Source organism: Gymnoscopelus braueri, assembly GCF_963280865.1.
Source record: "Gymnoscopelus braueri genome assembly, chromosome: 9".
Taxonomy (NCBI): domain Eukaryota; kingdom Metazoa; phylum Chordata; class Actinopteri; order Myctophiformes; family Myctophidae; genus Gymnoscopelus; species Gymnoscopelus braueri.
In genome coordinates, this window is record NC_137610.1 from 21224670 (window position 1) to 21241364 (window position 16695).

The 16695-nt window shown below is 43.0% G+C and overlaps 2 protein-coding genes across 2 annotated transcripts; one reads left to right on the plus strand and one right to left on the minus strand.

Annotated features, from left to right (window-relative positions):
• Positions 1-385: 385 nt before the first annotated feature.
• On the minus strand, positions 386-14044 carry iftap (intraflagellar transport associated protein). The gene is made up of 5 exons (XM_080436672.1): positions 13993-14044; positions 9257-9445; positions 6962-7034; positions 1331-1470; positions 386-989 (listed from the first exon to the last, which is right to left on the minus strand). Exons 3-5 carry the CDS (start codon positions 7032-7034, stop codon positions 876-878), a joined length of 327 nt encoding a protein of 108 aa, XP_080292798.1. The 5' UTR covers positions 9257-9445; positions 13993-14044; the 3' UTR covers positions 386-875.
• A 515-nt stretch (positions 14045-14559) lies between these two features.
• Positions 14560-16161, plus strand: rag2 (recombination activating gene 2; the record flags this gene model as incomplete). Its single annotated transcript, XM_080437033.1, has 1 exon — positions 14560-16161. The coding sequence occupies one exon, from the start codon at positions 14560-14562 to the stop codon at positions 16159-16161; it is 1602 nt and encodes a 533-aa protein (XP_080293159.1).
• Positions 16162-16695: the final 534 nt, after the last annotated feature.

The window sequence follows — 16695 nt, forward strand, 5'->3', positions numbered from 1 at the left end:
CTTCTCCGGCATAACAAAGTTGACCTTACCTTAGGTGTGCCTTAGCAGATCACTGTGAATAAGGCGTACAGTTGTAAGCAGATACTCTTTGAGGTCGCTCTCTGTGACTATTCTCCTAGCATTCATTTGTCAGAGCTCTCTGATCTGTATGCTGTTCAAACATTGTTCCGTGTTTTGTTCTGACATAAAGAGTATTGAATATGAAAGAATCTTGACTGTTACGTGTCGCGCACCAGAAGAAGGGATGTTGTTGACAATGCCGTTTATCATGCCGTTGTCATGCTTTACATGTCATCAGCACAATACATAAAAAGTCAAGCAAAACATGAATACACATTCAAATGATGCAATTTAGAATACGCTGTGTAAAACAGTAGTCAATTTAACCAGCAGCAGCAGCAAGTGGATGTTAAGGCAATCTATAAAGTTTGTAGTAGCGTATAGTCCGAGATAAATTCTGAGCTTTACAGAACACACCCAGATGTAGTCGTTTTCTGTCTACCAGGGTTTGCTTCAGAATTACGGTCGCAGCCTAATTTACGGTAACAGTAATTAGACGTAATTAGAATTACGCCTTTAGAATTAAAGGCGTAATTAGAATTACTGCTACCGTAAATTAGGCTTCTACCCGATTCCAGAATTACTTATTTGGGCAAGAGAACGACAACATATTTTAGTCCATTGGTTCTCAAAGTGGTGTCCGGGGACCCCCAGAGTCCTTAAAGGGGTTCCAGGCGCCGGGCGGTCCCAAGCTAATCTTCTCTTATGGGGGTCCCCAGAACAAAATCTTTTCAAATGGGGGTCCTGTGAAGTTGAGATGCAAAACGAGTCTTTAACGATTTGTCTAAGAGGTCAACGTCCTTCCACACTGGTTGTCAGACTTGACCGCTGCCACAGTTCTTCATCATGGGGTGCTTGTTAGACAGCATGACATGGTCATAGTCAAAGTCTTCATCCAGAGTAAAAGGCACAACCTCTTCACTTTGACTCTATGGGGGAGTGAATACATGCTGTGAAGTCGTTAAACTAGGGGTTGCAACATTTAATCAAACTAATCATATTTAATTGATTATTAAAACATTATAATAAACAATTTTGGGGAAAACGATTTCAATTCCTTTCTTTTCAGCATAAATTGACTGTGAAGTCCAATATCACTATTTTGAGCATGTCAGTATTCTACTATAAAATAATGCTTAATCGATTTGTTGATATATGTTTTTTTGTTATATAAAAAAAAAAACACTTCTCGATTACTCCATTAATCAAAAATGTAATCAATGGGATAATTTCTAAGAAGATAACCGATAGTTGCAGCCCTATATCTTACCATTCCTTCCTGTGTATCCTGCTGTTGCCTTGTTCCCTCTGCCAGGCCTGTGGTGGTCACCTCCAGGCAAGTCATGTGACAGGAGGGCACGGAGGCCGGCGAAACATTTTCCACCTCCCCTGGTAGGACACCACTACCATCTCAAAAGACAATGGAATGGACAGAACCAAGTAAGGAAGGGGCGATATGAAAATTATTAAATGTCACGATTATTGTGGCAAAAATAATTGCGATTAGTGATATTATCGCGATAATCAAAATATGCTTAAAACTTAAAATGCTAACTTAAATGTTACACACACACACACAAAGTATTGGTTGGCAGGGGAGTTTTATTGCTTTCACCTTCAGTCACTCCAGGTACAGCACATCCCACATAATGGATATCGCCAAGCAGAGAATAAAGGATGCTTAATTGGATTCAGACAGGCACACAGAGACGTGGACTTGGAAAGTCATTACGTCCCTTTTCCAGAGCTATGCTTATCTTTGCTAGTGATGCTCCAGTGGCTCGCTCCTGATTTGGAATGACAGGCTCTCTTTACCTGCGTGGCTTAGCTGTTGTATTAGTGAAGATTAAAATAAGTGCGGCATTACACTGCAAATGATTATCTCAGTGGCTTTGTTTTTATGTGATCATCAAACGCAATTCAGGAGCGTGACAATCAAATTACAGGAAATGAGAGCCGACTCGCTGTTCAATTAAAATCAGGCTCCACTTGTTCTGAAAGGTCTGCTTGTCAATGTAATTGAATTGTATCACTAGGAAATCGTGTAAAGGAATTATAATTTTATATATTTTAATAAAATAAAAGTCCTTAGTTTTTAGTTTTTACCTTCGCTACTTCTGCACACTACAAATAACGCCTGAGTTATACTTTGTAACGCGTTGCTCGCCAAAAATAGACGATCTACAAGCTCACAGCGCGTCAAGCTTATATATTGGCTATTTTCCACAAGCGACATCATCCTACGACGGAAAATAAATTAAGCATTTTCAGAATGGAAAATGGCACCCAGTGCCAGCAGGAGCTACCAAACACAGCACTTTGTTTTGACAGGAACTGTCTCTCAGCTCCACCCACAAACTCGTATAAACAGCACTCATACTGCAAGAAAACATAGGCTTCAGCCAGTGTCTGAACTGAAAGACAATTTCAACCAAATGAAAGGTCTTATCAGACAGATAACTCTTGGTTGAAATACAAAAATATTTATATTGAGCATGAGAATGTCAATTTACAATGTGTTATCACAAATCACTCCTGTATAAGCATTTATAATGAAAGGGCATCCGGAAGGCACAGGTCTAAAGTTCCTGCCCACCACCATGGAGACTGGGGCCTCCACAGTGCTTCCGGCTTGGCCGAACGTTCCAATAAACACAAATTGGCATGTGTTCAGGACTGGGAAGCCAGCAGGGGAGAGGGTGATCTCTGTCGCTGCACTAGCGACTCCTACAGGTTGGTAAGAGTGGCTGTTCAGCGGGGAGTGGAACTGGGGAGGAGAGCCTGTTCCTCCGCATGCGTTACGTCCTCCTGGTGAAACTCCTCACTGTCGGGTGAAAAGAAGCAGCTGGCGACGTTGTGGTTTTCTACACCCTCCCCAAGACCAAAACTAAGTGAGTGACAGCAGCAGTGACAGGGACTATATGGGGGAATTGGCATAGCAACTAAAATGGGAGAAAATTGAAAAATGAAACAAAATACATAAAATAAGACTAGGGAGGCGGTGGGAGTGCAACATTTCACTAGAGGCAATAACACAATTGCAGTAGGGACAGCACAATATAAAATAGCGCTTCATTGGCTAAATATCCCACCCCAATTAGGTGCAGGGTGCATGTGACTGACTGATCACCTGATGGTTAGATGGTGGTGCTACTTGGGAGTTTTCTGCCTGATCTAGCTACATAGGCATCACATCATCAGAGCCATGTTGACATGCTGATATTCACCATGGCAAAGTGCACAGAATAAATACAGATACCATTATAGGACCATACAGAAGGGCAGATCAGTGTAGCTCGAGTCCTTGGACAATAAGTGACGTGTGGAGCGATGGCAGGCATATGAAAGGCATCAAGGATCACGGTTGACGTCTAATCTGTATTAAAAGGCCTGGGCCGGCTGTAATCACCTTGCCGCCACAAGCTAATGGAATCCAAAAGGCAGATAACAGACACGGAGAGAGGCAGGCGGCAAAAACAGTGCACAGTCCACCCCCGCCACACAAAAAATGAATTTGTGATAACAGCAGCCATACAGAAACGTCAGGGCAGCCGTGAGGACCCAAACAGAGCAAACCGAAAGGGAAGCAGCAGGCAACTGTCAAAGACCGGCAAGGGTGTATGATTATGTATCCCCCTCGTGTTCATAAAAGGGGATTTAAATCCATTTAAAGGAGCCAAACCGTTAAATATTTACACTCCACTCCCCTCCCCCTTGCCTGCAAACCCCTCCTCCGCCTCGTATTTGGCGGTGACAGAGCCGATGTTGATCTTAATTAAACAGCTAATCACTCTGACTGTGAAAGTGACACTGCAGGAAGGAAGAACGCAGGCCATGGAGGAAAGGCAATGTGCGCAGGTTTGGGGTGGGGGGGGTGCACAGAAGACTCTACACAGCAAAACAATGCATGGATGAGTTGCTGGACAGCGCAGCAGAGGAACAGTAATTAGATTCTGTTGACAAACAACTGGAAACTCAACTTGCATAAAGCTGCTTGAAAATGTGGTTAATGAAAATGACAAAGCAAAGAAGTAGGCTAATGGAAAAGTCTTTTGACAGACAGAACATTTCAATCAATGATAAGTTAATTATTCTGCTTTTTCTTGTCTGGGATTCAACAGTTTTGTCCAGTTATATTCTGTTTTGTTTGGACTTTCATTAGACCCGTATACAGAGATGTCAGCGAATAATTTGCTGGAATTCGTGGGTGACGCAGGGCATTCGTATCATATCGCATCATTCGCAGGAGACGCCCAGTGCAAATTAGAGTGCATTTCCTTCCATTCTTGTCACCAATCTACAAGCTCATGTATTTTTGCCTAATATGACATGCCCAGAATAAGAACGCTAGGGTTCATGTGGTTAAATAAGTGTCAATACACCATAAATTGTGTGGAATAGTTGAGCATTTCTCATTCAAAATCTTGAATGAGACAGGCACAGAATAAATTACTTATACTAATACTGTACAGTACATTAGAGTTTGAAGATGGCCTAAATCTTTGCAGATCATCCAGACGGGCTGATTCATCCAGATAGCAGATGCTGAGCGCTCATTGATTGTGCGGTCGAGGCAATTAGGCAGCTCAGTGTCAAGGAGACATCGCCACTCTACAGAATGCATCCTTTAAGGCTGGTTTTTACGCTCACCGCAGCACATTCATAATTACACATGCTAATCAAGGTGGGAGTTCACAGTCCGCTGTTTCATTTTGTCAGCATCTCTGGAGCGGCTGCAGGGAGACAACAACCAAATCATTTCTACACTGTTTGGCAGCAGCGGCGATGACGATGGCCTCCGGCGCTCCCCATACCCTACTGTTCACACAGCATGCCTGCGTCACTACAGCTGCAATGTCATCAGTGATGCACACAATGGCCATGCTACATGTTCTCCTATGTGCACGCACTCGAAAGTACAATAGAAAACATCCAGGTGCACAACAAAAGGTACAGTTAAGCCGCGCGCGCGCACGCACGCACGCACGCACACACACACACACACACACACACACACACACACACACACACACACACACACACACACACACACACACACACACACACACACACACACACACACACACACACACACACACACACACACACACACACACACACACACACACAAGGTTGCAGTTAAGACACTGGTATTTTAGCAGGTGTTGAAACAATTTTCATCCCGTTATCCAGCGCATAAAATGACAGAGGAACTTCAGCCCTCAACACTAACGATCGGGCAGCTTGGCAATTTGTATTTTTACCTCACAAGGCTGACAGGCTGGGAGGTGGAGATTATGTTTTTGTCCCCGTCTGCCCATACGTGTGTCCGTGTCGATGTCTACAGCTAATCTCAGACACCGCTAGATCGATCGCCTTATGGTGGCACTATAACAGGCACTTTACATTTTGGCCTATAACCTGTAGGTCGTGTAATCAAAAAAAGCACCTCCCCCATTGTGTAAAAAAAACTAAACAGAAATAACTATACAGTACGTACTACATACAGTACACAATGAAAAAAATAACCAAAAGCTAGGTAGGCACTGCTGTCCATGACACACTATTTAAAAAATTGAGACATTTTGTAGTGTAGTACACACAGGTCGCTACAGACCATCTCACATCTCCTGCTGTTTGTTGAACACCAGCTGTGTAGTTTTTAACTCAAAATCAGCTCAACTCTACTCGCTTAACTTTGTTTTCCACTGCATGATACCGGCTCGGCTCAACTCACTGTACTTGCTTTACTTCCACTGATTTATTTTAAGCCTTTTTGGTATTTATATTATCTATTTCAGGTGGCATTTCTATTACTTTTCTGTTTATTCTTCTTCAAAAAGTGCTCGTCTTGCGATGTGGAAATAATCTTAAAATTGGATTCAGGCGTAGAAAGTTATATTGCATTTTTTCTTGGTATTGTGAGTCTGATACAGAAACAGAGCAGCACTGAAGTGGTAGTTATCTCCGACAGGCCGGTAGGCAGAGATGTTGATTTCATCCCTGTGTGTGAGTGTGAGTGTGAGTGTGAATGTGTGTGCGTGTGCATGCGTGCGTGCGCAACATGTAATCAACCCCAAATTGGAACTGCATGTTGAGGAGCCTCTATACAGCACACCTCCAAAAGAAACTCACGACTTATGGCAACTCAGCCTGGCGAAGGTATGGGCTCTGCAGAGCACCCTTTTCTAGGTTGAATATACATTAAAATGGTAATGTAGACTATTTAAAGTGAGGGAAATGACTTGCTTAATCACAGAAATAATATGCACATAACATTATCTAAATCCTATTAAATGAAAGTCGGACTCTTAAACGCGGTTCATGAGTCTACTGAGTGGCCCTTTCATCCGTTAGCCTCTTACTTGGATTAAGAAATGCATTACTTTTATTGAGTTCTTTCCACTCTTTTAGGGCAAAACGTTAAGAACGTTTGTGAATGCAATTTACTGTCAAAGAAGCATTGATTAAAGGAACCATTCTCCGTGAAATAGCATTGTAGCTAATTCAAATCCTCACATCAATGCCGGGTGGCAAAGCTACCCTTCTAACTCCAGCATAATCACAAATGATTAGTAGAAATTGAAATTAATGAGGATCCATATGCACAATTAGACAGCCTTATTTTCAGATAACAAGAATGCCATTACCACGCCGTTCTAACGCAACACCTTCCACCACATTAAGCCCGATTATACTTGGTCGCGTTGTCCCGCACCGAAAATATCAGATCGACAAGCTCACAGCACGTCACAGTGCGACACGCTGTGAGCTTGCCGATCCGCCATTTCCGGGGCGCTGCGACACCGGCACGCGACCAAGTACAACCCTGATCACCCTGTTTCACAATTTAGGGGAACGTTTTTCGAGTGAGCTGAGCACAAAGGGTGATTCATGTTACCTGGATCACTGGTCACGACCGCCGCGCCCTCGTCCTCCAGACTGCGATGGCGGACAGATGAGCAGTCATCCATCTGCAGGAAAACATAAAGGGTTTGGCTTGATCAATACCCGCTGGTGGACAAAGTACTCAAAGTCAAAGTATAGATACTTCTGGTCAAATATTCCTGCAAGTGAATGTAGGCTCTGTCATAATGTTTTACTTGAGTTGAAGTACTGTAGCCTACTTAATACTTAAGAATTCAAAAGTAAAAATTAACAAAGAACATCTTTTTAATATCAACGCATACAGAAATTTTGATTTTGCAGACATTTTCGAAAAAATACAAATAATAGTGTAAATAAAGATCTATAATTTTATATTTTTTGTCTTTGAAATGTAGTGGAGTAATCCAAAAATACAAATACCGAAGTAAAGAACAGATACTATCAAAATGAACTCAAGTAAATGCACTTTGTTACTGTTCACCACTGTAAATACTTCTTCATTCACAAGACCAGCGCTTGAAAGCAACCAAACACCTCTCAATTCAAATGTGGGTGTAATCGACACTCATCCATGTACTCCACGTACTGTATGTATCACTGAAGCTTAGTAGATGTAATCTCTGCAAATCCACATTTAAATAATCCGTACATCACATAACAAACAAACAAAATAAAACAAAACAGACAGTATTTACTTACATTACATACAGTATTTTGGCTGGATGCATGTAGTTGGAGGAATAATTTTGATTTTGTTCAATTATTCTGCAGCAAAACATGCAAGTGCAATATCCTTATCTATATTGTCTGTTCTGTTCGTTAAATTATGTATTAATACATAAATTAAAGGCACACAATAGAGAGCTGTAAACCTGCACTGAATGCTGAAAAGCCCATTAATGATACTGTAGGTTTGTTAACTACTTTCAACCTGGTGGCCTTATTTTGACACATGAAAATTCAGATTAAAATAATAATCAAATTCTTTCAATTTTCAAAAAATGTATATAGGGCTTAAGTGCTTATGTAAGACACTCTGCATCGTAAGCTGTGTATGGAGAGCATCTTTTATCCTTGTCATGCCATTCACTTGCATGACAAGTGCAACGCTATCAATTCCAAACATGAATGTCAAGTATGTTTACGGACTGCATTTACATGAACGGTCCAATGTAATTGGACAGTTGATTGTCCCTTGTACTGAACTGTTTTCATGCCTAAAGGATCCCCTGCTCAGTCAACTGCCTTTTAATCTTCGAAATAATCAACAGCATGATTAATTGGAAACCAAATATGGGATCCTATCCGAGACCATCAGTTTCACTGCGCAGTCCGCTGATGTATAGTATTGATTGCGACAGGGAGCCCTCTAATCAGAATCATGGTAAAATCAATAGCTGGCATAGCCTGAGGTCCCGTTCATGCTCCAATGTACACATTTGAAGTAAACTCCCCATCTGCTGAAACAACCCGGCCATTAGCTTTAAGAAAATCGAGAATCTCTGAAATAGGGAGGACGGCGGAGATAAACAAGAGGAGACAGATGGAGAGGAAAGGGGCAGAGGCGATGAGACTGGTGACGAAGACGAGGGGTTAATAAAGTGAGGCCCTCGATGTGATTGAAGCCTGCGGTGCGATCTTCCACTCTCTGCAGAGCTTCAGTCCGTCAGGTCTGCAGGACAGAACCGAGGATCCATAGTTAAACGGCTCACTCCCTCTGAGAGCATCACATGTCTCTTGTTGAGTGGCATCCTCCACGTATTTGTATCCCCCCCCCCCCCCCCCACTTCCTTTTTGTACGTTATTGTCATGAATTGTTTTAAACTGCATATTCTAGTATGCATCTTTTGTATTGTTTGTGTATTGCATTCGATGTGCGACGTCTGAACACATAAATCCGATCACTTGCAAATAACAGTGTGGACAGTCTGTCCTAAAGATGAGATTTGAGAAACAAATTGGATCGCACTGCAGTCTGAACAAAGCCCATGAGTCACTCACTGACGTGCTCCTGATAAGCACGCCAGATGCAGCCACCGGGCTGTCTGTCCGGTGACAGGCCACTTTCCTTCGCCACATCGACCGGCCTGGTCCACCCCCCCCCCCCCCCCACACACACACACACACACACACACACACACACACTCTCTGTCTACCATCTCCTGATCTCTCCACTCTCCGCAACCCCGTCACCCCCACCCCCGGGAGGAAGTTAAGGCATGGCGTGGCAGTTGTGCTGGGAAAAGAAGGCCAAGTATGGGGTTAAATTCAAACCGTAAGCTGTCCAATGTGTTACCGTGAGGCTGACCTGGAAAACGAGTGCGTGAATGAGACCAAGAACCGGTCACAGGGCGGCTCAGAGGAGCCGCGGACGCACTCCGGGGGCTTCCACCGCCATTTGGTTGCATGCCCGGGGCATCTGTGCCGACTCTCCAACCCCTGGCAGCCTGCCACACACACACACTGAGGCGAGTGGACCCAAGTTGCCGCTGTTCACCTGCGGAGAGAAAGGACAATGAGAGGAGAAACGCACTCAGTGATGCAGGGGAAATAGAAAGGGGGATACAACCAGAACAACGGGGGGATCACGGAAGATAAAGACTGGGAGATTGGGAACTGAAGAGCAATAAGCAGGACGTTGGGGGGGGTGGGGTGGGGGGGGGGGGGGTAAGGTAGAACGAAGCAGGGGAGTGTAAGTAGAATCGAAAGATTGGGATTTCATTTGAAAAGACGCGGCACAGTCCGACCGCCGTCATTAAGCGAGGCGGCATCGCGACCTCCATTCCGATTACCATGAGGAGAGCAGTTACCGCGGCATTAAAGAGTGATAAACACTATGGTGCGCGCCAATCGTCGGAACGTCAGAGCAGTCATGGCCTCATCCGTCAAATCTCCGCCGTGGGGTAGGAGTCGTCAGGTAGTGAAACATTACAAGGGACAGGAACAGGTGCTGCCATAGATCCTAATTACACTGTTCTATCAATTATGCACAAACGCCTGCGTGGCCCGGGGTTCTGACGCACACACACCACTGTGCCTGCTACTCGCACGCTGCGTTACACCAGCTGCACTGTAGCAGCAGAGCATGCACACACAGTCTTCAATAGTGGGATTTGTTGTTGTTTAAATGTCCAACAGTCGACTTAATATTATTTATTTTCAGTATAAAAAAAAATATCGTATCGCAGTGTGACGCATTGGGAGCTACTACTGTAGTTTTTGCGTAATACCATTCTAGTATAAAATCAGGCTTAAGTGGTTAATTAGACGTAACCAGTTTAGCTGAATATAATTTTTATCAATAAAAAAAAATTTGTGTTGAAAATGTTAATTATCCTGAAAAACGCTTGATAATTTCATTAATCAACAAAGTAATTTATAGAATCGCTAAGAAGATAATTGATAGTTGCAGCCCTATTGTTGTTGCTGTTGTTTTTGTTGTCGTTGCCTTGAAATGTGGCTGTGCAGGGTTTCTATTTTCAGTGTTTATTTGGATGCAACGTTTCTCAACCCGTAAGGGGTGGGATAACACATTTCTGCTCTGCATATATTCCACAGTTAGAGGCATGGTGCATTATTTCCTCTCTAGCACTACGGGTAAATGCCTTTGTCCTCCACAACGCCTTCTGAACATCAGCTCTGGCACAGGTGCACGGCACGGTTTTCGTGTTTTCAAGCCGTAGCGTTCTTCCAGGCACACTCGTTGTATTACAGCCTTTGTTTTGCACACTCCCCGGATTTTCTCGCCGCCACACAATGCAAAAAAAAAAAATCACAAAAACATTATGCTAATGACGAGGTAGACATCTGCCTACAGCTCAGTGCTCGCCTAAGTGTTGCTGCGTGTGTGTGTGTGTGTGTGTGTGTGTGTGTGCGTGCGTGCGTGCGTGCGTGCGTGTGTGATGACTATACAAGTGTTACCCATGCATAAGCCAGTGATTTGAAAATCCGGCCTTAACGGAGAGCCGTCTCAGACATAACCTGGAATTAAACAGAACACGTCACTCGATAAGACGGAGGGCCTCGCAGTTCTCTCTCCCTCTCCTTCCCCTCGTAGAACAGCATGATAATATGTGAGTCACGCATTACGTTCAGTACACGGTGTGAGAGACCATGAATCACAGCTCCCACTCACTGTACATGGTAAAACATGTCACTCAACTCTGCCATGAGAGAAAATGTCAGACTGTTCACTGGCAGCATAATGATGGCTCTCCAGCTCGTGGCCAGGTGAGGATTTTATGTGATACATGCACTTAAGCCACAGACGCTTATATGCTGCGAGATAAGCTGCACCCAATAGTCACATCCATTTAGATGGGAAAAGTACAAGAGACGAGTCAGTGGTCTTGACTGTCTGTGAGGTTGTGTGCAGCGCAGGAGTCAGGACCACTATATGTGAGGAAAAACACTGAAGGAGGGTGTCAGCAAAATCTTTGAGACAGATTTATTGAACAAATCTGACATTTCTTCAAGAGTAAACCAGAAAAACAAAAGCTTGAATTGGATTGAATAGTGCAGAGCAGTTTGTTCAGAATATCTTATAAAGCTTGGACCGATATATCAGTTTGGCCGATATCATTGGTATCAGTGCAGCTGATTTGTCCCGATCTTTTAACCTTCAACTTTGTTTTAAAAAATAGCAGATCTACAAGCTAAAAACACGTCCCAAACGCATCACAAAGTGAGCTTGAGGTGAGCTATTTTTGAATATGGCTTAAGTGGTTAAATAAAATAAAGTTAGCTCAGTTTATGTGTATATTTATTTGCCAATTTGTACAAATCTTCTTTTCATATATTAAAGTTTTATATATACTTAATTTGAATGTTTTATCTATCAAAAGGTATTTTTTTCTACTTTGTGTTTGCTTGAAAGTTAAATCTTCTCAAATAGTGAGAACTTAGATTTTGTTTTACAAAATGTCAGTCAAACATCGGTAATCAGTGGTCCAGGATTCTCCAAAAAGCTTGCAAGCTTGCAGTAAGGGTCTAATATAGTAGTGGACAATTTAGGCTTTAGCTGAATTTATTACATGACAGTGCCCCTCACCAAAAATAAGATTTTCAACAATTCAGCTTGAAAAATCCTGTATTTTTGGTGACCGACGCCATGGTGCGATAAAGTATTTAGGCTTTCTTTCTTCACTATACAAGACAGTTTCAATAAATAGCCTGTTGGAACTTCTGTGCTGCAGTCTTTTCAGTGATATTTGCCACAGAACTGACTTAACTGCACTGAAGCAGAACACCTGGCAATGAGCAACCGTCACAGACTGTTAACCTCAAGCTCCAAAAATCTTTCTTAGTCAATGAAGCTTCCTAAACTCTGCCGCCTATCGTCTTTGTCAAAGTTAGGCTACATAAAGAACACCTTAAGAACATCTATCGACCGATAAGCTACCTTCGAAAGTGATTTGCTGGATAGCATCCTGTTACTGACCATAAGGTAAGCAATGCTAGAATTATGATCCCAAATTTCAGGTAAACATGTATTAGACTATAGTTTATGTACTTACATTTATCTAAATACAGTGTGGTATCTGTGAAAACGGAGCATGTATGGAATTGAGTTATACTGCTGATGCAGAGCTACTATTCATAACAAATACAGCAATGCCAAAAATACAACAATATATTAGCTGTCTATTATAGTGGCAGAACTCTAAAAAAAGCAATCTGCTGTTTTTCTTATGGACAGTTAACTTACCATTTAGGTTCACAGCTCTTCTTCAAAGTTATAATTAAACTAATCTCATTTGTTGGGTCAAACTTTTCTTCCACATTTCTCCAGGGGAGCACTCATGATCATTATATCTGAGGACCACTGCCATAGCCTAATCTGGGTCAAACTGGGGTCCAGGGACCCTCAGGGTTCCTGGAGGGGGGGGGGGGTTCTAAATGAACCCTTACAGATCTGTAACTCCATTCCATTTGGTTCCATTTGTATGCACTCAAGAGTTATGGGGGTCCTTGAAATGTTTAAGTTGGAGAACCACACTGTCCTATGACATACTGTGTATAGCTATTCCATAAAATCATCCTGGGAACTGGTGTCCACAAAGTTGATGAAAAGGTTGGCATTTCAGTCTCAAAACCTTTGTATTGTCTGTCTAGTATGTGGACTAAATAGGAGAATAATTTTAGGCAATGACATTTAAATGATATTAAAGTGAAATGTTGCATTAATGTAGGATGTTTGTGACTCTCTAAAATTACAGGTCATGAAGTGAATAACTATATCATATAACTTTATAATGACATGAACTAGCAAGCAGACTATAATCTATAATTATAAGCACAGACTCTCTGTTGCTTTCAAATGTATCAGATTACTTATCATGCACTCTGTGAGCTAGCTATCAGCCTAGCCATGGATCCAAGACGGTCATCTGTCATGACCGTCATGGATGAACTTCAACATCGTGTTTACACTTTCTTCCTTTTAGGCCCGTACATCTACATAAACGTTCAGATTTCCAAATATAAAGTGCTTAACCCATGACCACGGATGCTAAAATTATATACGGGTCCTCAGAAGTACCCGTATGTTCCATATTGTTCAATAAAAAATCATTTTAATCCGATCGGTGGCCATTTTCTCATAGTTATAATGTATCAGAGTGCAATACATCTTACAGCCGATAGGGTCGCGTAGTTGAAAGCATAAGGGGAAAATACAGATTAAATGGCCACCAATCAGATTAAAAAGCTTTTCATTGAACAATGCGGAAGATACGCGTACTTCTGAGGGCTCATACATAATTTTAAGATCCGTGGCCATGGGGTAAGCACTTTATATTTGAAATCTGAACGTTTATGTAGATGTGCGGGCCAAAAAGGGAGAACATGCAAACACTATGTTGAAGTACATCCATGACTGTCATATGACAGTCAAGTATCAGGGCTAGCTATCAGACTAACGTGAGCAGATATATTTGGCTTTTGTTTTGGCCTACAGCTAAAAGTATGAACTAACAAAGCAACTGCATAAAAAAAGATCGAAAACCTTTTGCACACAACATAACTTAAATGCACGAAGCTTACCCGTTGGTTTGATACTCTGACAGTTTGTCTCAGCGTCTTCCTCTTTTCTCGGATCCTATAGCAACCAGTGGCCACGTTGGGCCGTGGTTGCTGCTGGCTGCTGGGTAATGTTGTTTTCAGACCAACACCTGTCTCCACTAACTGTTAAAATCATAGAGAAACATGATGTATGTGATTAAATGTATGCAACAACAAAACACTTCAATATATAAGAAAAATAACAAGAAAATGTACATTGTAATACATAATAATAATAATAATAATAATTATTATTATTTATTATTATTATTATTATTATTATTACATCAATAATAATACATTAGGCTATATTAATACTAGTATATAATACATCATTCATTGAATTATGTCTTTCATACATTTCAAATGTTCATATTGCATTGAATGTTTAGCACACAGTATATAATATAACATTATACATTTCTCTCTCACTATAGTAAACAGGAAGAATCATGGAGTTCCTGAAATGCATATGATCAAAACAATCAACAGCTGACTGACCCCATTGTGTTTGTGTGTTGTTGTTTTCTCACAGACACCTGTCGCAGAATGTCCCTGCAGCCATTAACTCCAGTGAACTGTGGAGCCCTCCTTCAGCCTGGGTGCTCCCTGCTACAGCTGGATGGGGAGGCGCTTCTGTTTGGCCAAAAAGGCTGGCCCAAGCGCTCTTGTCCAACGGGAGTGTTTGGAGTGCGGCTGAAAAACGGAGAGCTTAAGCTGAGGCCCATCTCCTTCTCTAACGACTCCTGTTACCTGCCTCCGTTGCGCTGCCCAGCTGTTGCCCGCCTTGACCCCCATGACGGCTACCCAGAGAGCTACCTAATCCACGGTGGCCGCACTCCAAATAACGAGATCTCGGCCAGCCTCTACCAGCTGACCCTGGATAGCCGCGGCTGTAATCGCAAAGTCACTCTGAGGTGTCAAGAGAAAGAGCTAGTTGGCGAGCTGCCCGGGGCCCGATATGGCCACACTATCAGCATGGTTCATAGCCGGGGAAAGACGGCCTGTGTGCTGTTTGGGGGCAGATCGTACATGCCTGCAGGAGAGCGGAATACCGAAAACTGGAACAGCGTTATAGACTGCCCTCCTCAGGTGTTCCTTATTGACCTGGAATTTGGCATCTGCTCCACCCACACATTATCTGAGCTCAGTGGTGGACAGTCCTTTCACCTGGGCCTCGCCAGAGAAGACTGCGTCTACTTCCTTGGCGGTCACTCGCTCTCCTCCGACTCCCGCCCCCCTCGCCTTTTCCGACTCCGTGTCGAGCTTCTACAGGGCAACCCCCTGCTCTCCTGCGACGCCCTGGGTACGGGTTTGTCTGTCACGAGTGCCATTGTCACCCGTACGGGTCCCGCTCACAACTACATTATCTTGGGAGGATATCAGGCTGACTCTCAGAAGAGGCTGGAATGTAGCACTGTCATCCTGGATGAAAAAGGGATCCACATCGAGGCTTTAGAACCACCTCAGTGGACTGCGGATATCAATCAGAGCCGCACGTGGTTCGGTGGCAGCCTGGGCGAGGGAAGTGCCCTGATAGGGGTTCCAACGGAGGGAAGGTCAGCCCAGCCAGATGCACATTATTTCTATCAGGTGTGCTTCCAGACGGAGGGGGGCGAGGCGGGGGAGGGCACCCAGGGCTGCAGCCAAGAATCCACCGACTATGAAGATTCCACTCCGCTCGAGGACTCAGAGGAGTTGTACTTTGGCCGAGAGCCTCACGAGCTGGAGGACAGCAGCGACGGAGAAGAATACAAGTACAACGAGGACGACGAAGAGGATGAGTCCAAAACGGGCTACTGGATGAAATGCTGCCTGGGCTGCCACGTGGATGTCAACACATGGGATCCATTCTACTCCACTGAGCTCCACCGTCCTGCCATGATCTTCTGTTCCAGGGGAGAAGGAGGCCACTGGGTGCATGCCCAGTGCATGGAGCTGTCCGAGACTCTGCTAGTGAAGCTCTCTGAGGGGAACAGCAAGTACTTCTGCATGGACCACGGAGGTCTGCCCCGCCAGGAAATGACCCCACCTCGACGAGCGTTAGCCCTGAAGCGCACGGCCATGAAAATGCAGAATAAGAAGAAGACTCCTCCATCACTGAGGATGACACCGGCTAAAAAGAGCTTCCTCAGAAGATTGTTTGACTGATGAATGGGAAAACAATTTTAACCGCTGTTAGTGTTTACATGTATTTTTTATCTTAACTGCTCAGCTACTGTAACTGACTCTTGAGAGGACACCTGTTGTGTTCATATTCTGTGGAATGTTTGAAACAAAAAAATGCTTTAAAAAACTAAGTAATATTCTAGTAAATGTTTGTTGAAAAAAAAATCAATAAAATGTGTTTAAAACTGATATCTATGCTTTGTTTGAAATTACTTACACCCTAGCTTGTGTATATAAAGCAATATTCAAACACTTGTTTAGAAAGCACTTTAAAAACATTTGCTTCATCATTTGATCATACTAATGATTTGTTTTTATATGCTAAAGTTTCCAAATTGGGTGTAATTTAAAACGGCACAAATCATGATTAAAGCCTGGAATAATAGTTTACCTGGAAACGTTCAAAAGCTCTTTAAGGAGAGAGATGGTAATTATGTTTTAAGAAACAAACACAATTTTAAACAGCCAATTATGCACACAACATGTATTTCATTATGCCACAGTTATACCACATTT